The 9,841-nt window shown below is 58.7% G+C and overlaps 1 protein-coding gene across 1 annotated transcript; it reads left to right on the forward strand.

Moving 5' to 3' along the window:
- Positions 1-99: 99 nt before the first annotated feature.
- LOC105805945 (germ cell-specific gene 1 protein-like) lies at positions 100-1,102 on the forward strand. Its single transcript, XM_012638913.1, has 3 exons — positions 100-440; positions 534-742; positions 939-1,102. The coding sequence occupies exons 1-3, from the start codon at positions 100-102 to the stop codon at positions 1,100-1,102; spliced, it is 714 nt and encodes a 237-aa protein (XP_012494367.1).
- The last annotated feature ends 8,739 nt before the right edge of the window (positions 1,103-9,841 follow it).

A 9,841-nucleotide genomic window follows, 5' to 3' on the forward strand; every position in this document is an offset into this window, starting at 1 on the left:
CCCCGGGGCGCGGCAGGCAGCGGCCGCTGACGCGGGGCGCCGGCTGCCAACTTCGCGCGCGGAGCTGCCCGGCGGTGCGGTCCCGGCGGCGCGGGCGGCATGAAGACGAGCCGCCGCGGCCGAGCGCTCCTGGCCGTGGCCCTGAACCTGCTGGCGCTGCTCTTCGCCACCACCGCCTTCCTCACCACACACTGGTGCCAGGGCACGCAGCGGGTGCCCAAGCCCGGCTGTGGCCAGGGCGGGCGCGCCAACTGCCCCAACTCGGGCGCCAACGCCACGGCCAACGGCACCGCCGCCCCCGCCGCCGCCGCCGCCGCGGGGAACGGCCCCCCTGGCGGCGCGCTCTACAGCTGGGAGACCGGCGACGACCGCTTCCTCTTCAGGAATTTCCACACCGGCATCTGGTACTCGTGCGAGGAGGAGCTCGGCGGGCTCGGTGAGTGAGCGGCGGCGGCGCGGGCTCGGCTCCGGCTCCCCCGGGCTGCGCGGCCCCGGCGGCCCGAGCCCCAGACCCGCGCTCCCTCCTCCCGCAGGGCGAGGGGCCCCGCGCCGCCGCCACGACACCGATCCCCGCGCTCGGCGGGGCTGGGGGGACGTTCGGGGAAGGAGGACGCCGTGGGCAAGGTCCGGGGGCCGGAACGTTGGGCGTCCGGGACGCCCCGCGCTGGAAGGTTCGAGGCAGAGCTCCGGCCCCCGGTGAACGCCCGCGGCTGCTTTGGGGACGTTGCCGCGCCCCGGGAAGGTGCGTGTCCCGGGCACCCACCCCAGCTGCCGGTCGGAGGGGCGCGCGTCCCTCTCCGCGCCTGAACGCATCTCCATGCGTGCCCCCTCCTCCTCTTCCTCTCCCGGGGCACCGGGTACCCCCACCCACCCCAGGGCACCTCCGGGGGTGGCGGTGGTGCAGGGCCTCCTGCTACAAGCCGCCCCTCCCACCGCAGATTCTCAGAGCCAGGAGCCAAGCGGGCCATTCTTCTACTCCCACCTTCGACCGCACCGGACCTCGCAGACGGGAGTGGGGAGTCGGGGGAGTCCCGTGGGTCCCCGGGAAGCCGGACCCGCCCAGTGGCACCCCTGTTTGCAGAAGCCAGGGAGCCCTCGGTGACCTCGCCCCCTCCCGGGAGAGGACGCGACTGGAGAGAAAGGAGGCAGGCGGGAAAGCCTGGACAGCTCGGCGAACTCCAGGTCGTGGAGTCCGAGGGGCTTCGCTTAGCCCAGGGCTGCGATCAGAATGGGGGGCTGACTTTTCACAAGGCCGATCAAATTGCCCCCTTGCCTGTAGCCCTTTCCCTGCCCTCGGAGGCAGCAGGGGCTGGAGTGAGTGTCCCAAGGCAGACAGCTAGGCAATGGCAGGGCTCAGGGGACTGAGGGTGGTGCTGGCCCACAAGACCTGGTGCCTTTAAAGGGGTGTTGCTCCACAGGCAGGTGTGGGGACCCCCTGAGTGAAGTGACCTCTTTCCCCAAGGTTAAACACCCCCAGGCATGTATAGCTCTTCCCTGTGGACGGGGCATGTGTGTGTCCTCCAGGGTAGATGGGAGTGGGCGCCAACTCATAGTTTGCCCTGAATAAGCCATTGGCCTAAGTGGCTTCAAGGACAGAGGGGTGAGGGTGTCAACCCAGTGAGGAGCTCTAGGCCTTTGCACTAGCTGCCCCCCTGCCTGGGGTGCCCTTCCAGCCCCCCTACCTTCCCTGGCTGGCTCCCTAGTAGCTTTGGTGGGACTCTCCTTCTTGCCTTCCGAGGCACGATCCTCTGGAGAGAAGACCTCGGGACCCCCGCTTTGGAGGCAGGGTCTTGTGGTCTTTGCATCTCACCCCTGCCTTTATCTCCCTGCCGTGCTTGGCAGAACCTGACATTTTCTGGGACCTGTCTCTCATCTCGAGCTTGTCACCACTCTCTCCCCATACGATGTCACTCTGCGAGGGCCAGGCGGGGTTGGTCTCATTCACTGCTGCACCACCCTGCCTCTGGGTAGTGTCTAGTGCATAGTAGGTTTGCAATAAGTATTTGCAGGATACATGTTGGATGAGGTCTTGGGACGATGGACCGCAGGAGGCTTCCTGGGGTGCTACTGGCTCTGGCTCGATTCTGGGGGTGTCCAACAGAACTTTGCTGCAACTCCACTTAGCAGTGCTGGCGAGAAAGATACGTGGTGTTTGAGTAGATCCCGTCCCCATCAGACTCACTTCTGGTGTACACTCAGGACTTGGATTTTTACTGTGGGATGTAATAAAACAAATTAACTTCAAAAGGCATCTGGGCTAAAAGTCCCTACCTTTCATGCAGCCCAGCCCTGCCCTCCCATACAGAGGCCTTGTCCTCGGAAACATCTGCATCCTTCGAGGCAGAGATGCCCTGCGTATCTTTCTCCAAGTTCAAGATGTTTCCAAGGTTTAGGACTTAACACCTCTGCCTCTCGCCAAGTTTCTCCTTTGTGTAGAAGCTCAGCCTCCAAGGTCCCTCACTTGGAAATACAATGCCACGTCTGGCACCGGCGCTGTCCCCACCTCCGTGGAGTGTCCTGGCCCAGGCTGGTCAGCTGAGCCCCTTTAGTGTTTGAGGTCTCTCCCAGCCTGAAGGTCACCACCCCAACGCTTGCAGTTATTTCCTTGTAGCTCATCCAGGGCTTGATTTGGGATGTTTAGGCCTGAGTAATTAAAAAAATTATTAATTGAAAAATATTGAAAAACAATGTCAGCTAACATTTACGGAGCCCTTGACATGCACCAGGCCCTGTTAAAAAATCCTGGCCACCACCTTTGAGGTAGACACTTCTGGGGGGCGGTCGGGTCACTTTATCAGATGAAGAATTGGAGGCTCAGAGAGGTTCCTGACAAGGGAGCCTGAATTGTCTTCCCAGGGACAGAAAAGAATCCCAGTAAAGTGACTGGGGAGAGAAAGGCCCAGGTGGGGGAGGTCAAAGAAGGAGACGTTTTGGGGCCCCAGCTGAGACCTTCACTCCCAGTCCTCTGGTAGTTAAAAACACAGATGGTTAATTTGTTGGGTAAATAAATAAAACAAACCCACAATTTTCTCTTGGCCGCTGTTGGCTAGAGATCATCCTTCTCAGAAAATCACGGTTTTCCTCTCTGGGAGCTTGGAAAATAGTTATCGGCTTGTCAGTGCCGGTGAGAAATTTGGAAGATTGGAGCCGGCTGGGGTGGTTTCCGGGGCTGATCCCACAGGGCCCAGATCCTGCTTCCCACAACGCTGCGGTTCGGAAAGGATGTTAGCAAGTACCTGGCCACAAACTTTCGTTGCCATGACAACCCTTTTTGTGGGTTCTGTGACCATTGTATTTTTTTTTTTGACGTGAAGAGGGAAAAAACACCCCAACAGTCCTCTGAACAAAATCCTGCCTCCCACCCCCAGACATCAAGGATGAACTGACTTCCTTCCCTCCCTCCCCGTGAGAGTACAGGGAAAGCTTCCTTCCCTTCTCTGTGTTTTCCATATACCCGAATGAAAACGCCGACCAGCAAATCCTAACCTCTCGGTGAGAAGCGGCTGCTAACTGTTCCTTCCTTCTCAAACGCCTGTTTGCCTGTTTGGTGATTTCTTCCTGTGCTCGGAAAAACCTCTCCCCACTCTGGGCAGCTACAGGGAAATCTAATGAGCCCTTTTTCCCACGCTAAAGATCTCCAGCGTTCACAAAGGAAACCGCAGCCTGCCCTAAACAGACGCACTTTCACCAGGCCCGGCACAGAGGGACCTTTTCTCCTTCCTCCAAGAAGGAGCATCCGCGTCCTTCGGCACAGAAAGGGGAGCGTGGCCTCGCCACAGACTCACCCCAAGCCCTCCACGCGAATTGGGTTTCTCTTCTGGTTTAGATGCACAGGAAGGTTGGGGTGGGAACCCATGCAGGCCTTCTGGGGGTGGGGGTGGGGGGAGCAGAGGACAGGCCTGGAGGAGGGAAGAATGCGGGTCTGGGGTGGGAGCGATGGTGGGGCAGGTGGGGGCTTGTGCCAGCTGGAAGCGCAGGTGACATTCGCGGGCATTGGGCCCATGTGTCGGACTTCATTCTGCACCCGATCGAGCCTGAGAAGATGGGTGGCTTGGGAAGACTGGGGAGTGGGCAGCAGGGTCTTGTGGGGGGGCGGGTTGTAAGGCTGCCAGGAAGGAGGTGGGATTGGAGAGAGAAGAAGGGAGAGGCCAGTCACAGGGCCAGGTGTCTGGGTGAAGCCAGAAGACGCATGTGGGATCCAGGCTGGGAGCCAGCGTGCCCCACACAGTGGCGGCCCCACCCACAGTCCAGAGACTTTGGAGGAGGAGCACGTTTCCAATGGACTTGAGAACCGCTCTCTCCTGCAGAACAGGTAGGAGTTCAGAGCTGGGCTCCACCTCTAACTAGCAGTGTGGCTTCGGGACAGAGCCTCCCTTGGCTACCTGGTAGACGGGGATCAGAGCAGCTAGCACCTGCCCCAGGTACGAGGAGTCAGTGAACACCCTGGGCACACTCTGGCCTCAGGGCCTTTGTATAGGCTGTTCCCTGTGCCTGGAATGCTCTTCCTGCAGACGTGCCCAGGAGCATTTCCTACAACTTCAAGCCTGTGCTCAGCTCTCTCCAACCACCTGATTCAAGATTGATGCTCCCACGTTTCCTGCTTAACTTTTATTCAAGCGCTTCCTGCCATCGACCTTCCCTCGGTGTTCCTTGTTTTGTGAATTGTGCTGATGTTTCATCTGCGTTGCTCGCTGCTGGTTCCCTGGTGCTCAGAACGCCGGCACGTGGCAGGCGCTCATGTTTGTGGCACGCACTTTGGTGGTGGTTATTGCTGTTGCTCTTGGGATCCGGTTCTTTCCCAAGGCTGAGGTGGGGGGCCGACAGGGGACCCCTCCCCTTCTAGTGAGGTGCCCCTTCCACGTGCTCCCCCTCCTCATGTGAGCATGGGAGAAGCCCCCCACTAGCCTCCCAGTCCCTCTCTTTCCCCCCTTCTTTTCTGCAGAGAACCCCGTTCTTCTGCCTAGTCCCCTAAATTACGCTGCTACATTTTCACCAGCGTGAGGACCCATGTGAGGTCCCCAACCAGGAGGTTTCTAGTGCTTGGGAGTATGTGGGTATAATATATATTTTTTGGCATTTAAAAATTTTTAATTTCTATTTTTTAAATTTTAATAGATTTAGGGTTGGGGGTCCAAGTTGAATTCCATGACATGTATACTTTGTATAGTGGTGGGGTGTAATGTTATATTATCTAGGCTTCACATGGGAGCATCTGACGGGCAAAGATTGGGACTTTGGAAGGTGTTGCTCTAAGCCCTTGACAAGTGTTACTTCTTTCACCCCCTAATAGCCCTATGAGGTGGGCGCCATGGTTACCCCCATTTTCCAGATGAGGAAACCGAGGCACAGAGAGGTTAAGTGACTTGCCCAAGGTCACACAGCTAGTAAGTGGCAAAGCTGGGATCTGCACCAGGCAGGAGGCTCCAGAGCCTGGCTGTCACCTGCATTGTGCTGCCTGCCCGCCGCACCCACCCCCATTCATTCAGGCTCCCTGGGCTCCTCCCTCTGGCCTCGTGAGGAGGGTCACACGCCCCAGGCTGGACTGTAGGCTCTGATGCCAGCGTGCTGGGCGGCTGTGGGTAAGTCACACTCCCCCCTCTCTGGCCCTTTCTTTCTCACGTGTGAAATGAGGGCTTTGTTTTGTTTTTTGTCTGGGTGATGGGGGTGGCTGATCACTGTTCTCGTGACCACAGGCTTTGGGGCTAGACAGTTTGGGTACCAGTCCCCGCGTCACCACTTGCCTGCTCTGTGGCCTTGAGTAGGGGTTTGACCTCGCTGGGCCTCAGTTTCCCTGGCAGGGGCCTGAGGATGATACCTGCCTCGCCATCACATGGTACTTGCTGTCACCTGACCCTCGTGTCAGAGGCTGCGCACAGCTGGCCCTCGGTCAGATCGGAACTGGATCTTTGTTTCCTTTGGCCCTGCAGTGTTGACAGTGTGTTTGGATGAGCTGCCAACATTTAAAAATTGAGGAACTTCACAGAAACATCTGGATTTATGGCTTTTCTTGAAAAGCTGGTAGATCTATCGGTACCAGGCCCAGGTTCCTGTGGGAGGCGCTGCCCCTCTGGGGAGCCAGTAGCCTGTACCCCATTCCGCCTCCTCCCTGTTTTCATGAATTGCCACCCCGCCACGTGCTTGGGCCCCACACCTCTGCATCCTCATTGATGCCCACGTCTGGTCCACTCGCCAGTCCTGCCGGCTGGTCATTCATCATCCAGCCCAGCCCGACCATGCCCTGCAGCCCCGGCACCTCCCTAGGCTAAGGCAGCAGCCCTCACTGGGCCCTGCTTCTGCCTTTGGCCCCCAGGGTCTGCTCTGTACCTGGCAGCCAGAGGGGCCCTGTTACACCCGAGCCAGATCACCTCCGTCCTCTGCTCAGGACCTCCGATGCATCCTGCCTCACTCAGGTTCACAGCCGAAGGCCTCTGATGCCTGCCAGGCGTATGTGACTTGCCCCACTGCCTCTCCGACCATGTCCTGTCTTCTCCACCCCCACAGGCACTCCGCCCAGCCATGCCAGCCCTCTTGCTGGGCCTTGGGCAGGCCGAGATACTCCTGCCTCAGGAACCTTGCACTTGCTGTTCCCTCTGTCTGGGACTCCTCCCCCAGAAATCCACAAAGCACAAACACAGGGACACACTCAGGCCAGGACATGCTGCTCAAATGTCCTCTTGCCAGTGAGGCCTTCCTGGCCTACCCCAGTGAAATCAGCCACCTGATCGCCCTCAGCACGTCCTCCTCCCGCCCCGTTTCCCCAGGGGTCCGATTGCTGTCTTGCCACTACACAGCACGCTTGTTTCTCCTTAGTCTCCCTGTCCCCTGCCGACGCCGTGGGGGTGGGCCGTGTGCATTTCACGTCATGCTCCATCCCAGAGCCCGGGCGAGCCGGCACTTCGTAAGGGTCAGTGTGCCCGCTGGTCTAGGTTCTGGGAAGGACATCATGTGAACGCACCCAGCCTTTAGGAAGGGCTCCGTGAGTACTTGGTGCGTGCGTTTGGGCTTCCGGGAACTTCTGTGTGCAGAGAGAGGCCTGGGCTCTGTCCTCTGTTCCCCTTGTTCCGTGGACTCATCACATGTTCTTTCTTCCCTCCTCCCTCTCTTGTTTTGCTCCCGAGAAGAGGTGTTTGGCGGGACGCTGGAGGAGCCGAAGGGGCTCACGGTCATCCCGTGTTTAGATCCTGGGGTGCCGGACTCAGAACGCTCTCCCGGGGATGCCGCCCCTCTGGCCCCTGCGCTGCCTGCAGGATGGTGGTGCTTAAGCTCTTTGGGTCCCAAGTGACAGAAACAGGCTTGACCCCAAATAAGAGTGAAGGAGAGTTTACTAGGACGGTGCTGCCACTCACAGGGGCCGGGAACGGGGGAGATCGCCAGCCCTGAGGGGTCAGAGCCGGGGCTGCTGGGCTGCTGGGGGCTGGACCCCCGCTCTGGTCCAGAGCCACCAACCAGAATCCCGCAGGGGCCAGGCAGGAAACCGAAGAGGGTGACACGAAGAGGGAGTGGTGGGGGCTGGGAGGACGGGCGCAAGAGCTCCTCACTCCAGGTGATTGTTACCACGGCAGGATGGGGGCCCAGGTGGTGCCAGTTGTCCATTTTTGTCAAAACTCCAGGTTTTTAGATGAAATCTCTTGATTGTTAACATTTGACGACCAATTCCATTTAAAGAAATGACACCTGGTCTGCAGGCCAATAGCGAACGCTTCCGAGAAGGGGGCAGACTCTCGTTCTGCCAGGTCGCAACTTCCAGCCCAGAGGTTTGCTGTCACAGCTTTGGGGGCCAGCTCCAGTGCCCGCGTCTACTGGGCCGCGGTCTTGAGAGAGAGTCTGATTGGGCAGTGTGGATCGGGCGGCCGGCTGCTCTGCGCTGGAAGTGGGGGTGTCTACCGCAGAGTCCGCTCCTGCAGGTAGGTGAGAAGAACTTTGAGACGGGTGGACAGACCAGGCCCTGGGCGGACAAAGGAGCAGCCCTGGTGGCCAGGACTCCAGGGCTCAGTGCCAGTGAGGGGGGCTCAATTGCAGCGAGTGCGCGGAAAAAGCGTCTCTCATCATGGAGTCTCACGGTAGAAAAGTCCAGGGTGGTGACGTGGCTGGATGGAGCAATGCTATTGGTACTTTGTCTCTTCCTAGCACGCACTTGGCTCTGCCTTCTCCTGGGCTAGCTTCATCCCCAGGTGGGCTCTCCCTATGTGGAAGTCCCTAAAGACTTTGAACTCACCTCTTATCCTTAACTTCAGGGGAAAAGAGAGATCTTCCTCCCCAAGGTGTACACAGAAGTCCCAGCACTGGTTCTCACTGGATCAACTTGGATTATGTCTTCACCGCAGACCTGTCGGTGGGGCCAGTGGGGATGGATTGTGTTGAAAGGCCAGGCCTTGGCCACATGCCTACCCTGGGACAGGAGATGAGGACAGCACCACCTAAACCATGTAGAAGAGAGGGTGCATCGGTTAGCTATTGTCACTGTCATGCTGTGTAACAACAACCGCAAAACCTCAGTGGCATACAACTGCAATATTTATTCAGCCCCAGAGTCTGTGGTCAGTAATTTAGGTTGGGCTGTGCTGGGTCATTCCCATGTGTGGCTTTTCTGGAGCAGTGGGGGTGGCTGGGTTGTGTGTCTCTTGTCCTGCAGCAGGCTGGCCCGGCCAGATTCTCATGGTGGTGGCAGAGATGTGGAAGCCAGAGCAAGCCACGTGGTGCTCACGCTTTTCAGGCCTCTACTTACATCGCTTTTGCCTGTATCCCATTGGCCAAAGCAAGTCTCATGGCTGAGCCCAGCATTGGCATGGGAGGGCACTGCCGGGTTACAATGGCCACAGGCCTGGGCACAGGGAGGGGTGAGGAATTGGGCCATTAAAACAGTCACTCTTGGCTGGGCACAGTGGCTCACGCCTGTAATCCCAGCACTTTGGGAGGCCGAGGTGGGAGGATCGCTTGAGCCCAGGAGTTTGAGACCAGCCTGATCAACATAGTAATACCCTGTCTGTACAAAAAAATAGAAAAAAAATTAGCAGGGTGTGGTGTCGCAAGCCTGTAGTCCCAACTACTTAGGCTGAGGCAGGAGGGTGGCTTGAACCCAGGAGTTGGAGGGTGCAGTGAGCTGTGATGACGCCACTGCACGCTAGCCCAGGCGACAGAGTGAGATTCTGTCTCAAGAAACAAACAAACAAACAAACAACAACCCAAAAAACAGTCACTGTGCCATAGGTGGTTCCTCGAAATTGGGGCTGGTCCTATAAAGGGGCAACAGGTGCTGGTGATGGTGCAGAACGAGGAAACCGAAGGAGTCCGTGGCCACGTCTTCCATCCTGTTAGCCAAGTCTCTGCAGCTGTGCCCGAGTTCAGGGGTCTTCATTGTTTGGTGCAAGAGGACGCTATGATGATGCGCTAGAACCACGGACCTTCCTCCCGGAGAGGTGCATCCCTGGAAACGCATGATTTGGCCCAGGTTTTCCTCAGCGCCATCAGCGGAGCGCACCCCGGTGGGGGTGAGGAGCTCTGATCCATCCGGTGGGTCCCAGCCTTGGCAGAGCCACAGGATCATTGAGGTACCTGGTCGAGATTTAGAGGCCCAGGACCTTGCCCTTGGACCGTCTGCTTGGTGGGTCTCGGGGGAGCCCCAGGAACCTGCATGTCTAACCGGCTCCCCAGGGCTTTCTGGAGCACAGCCAGGCAGGGGGCCGGTGTCCTGGTGTCTTTCATTTTGCAGCCCAGAGTGGGCCGGGCTGGGGTGGGCTTCGGCAGCACCTGGGGCAGAGCTGGGCGTGGGCCAGGGCCCTGCGGGCGGCCGGTGCTCACTCTCGGTCTAGCCCCTGCCGCTGCTCTGACCTCTCCTGGTGCC

The sequence above is a fragment of the Propithecus coquereli genome, unplaced genomic scaffold, assembly GCF_000956105.1.
Source record: "Propithecus coquereli isolate 6110/MARCELLA unplaced genomic scaffold, Pcoq_1.0 Scaffold137, whole genome shotgun sequence".
Taxonomy (NCBI): Eukaryota; Metazoa; Chordata; class Mammalia; order Primates; family Indriidae; genus Propithecus; species Propithecus coquereli.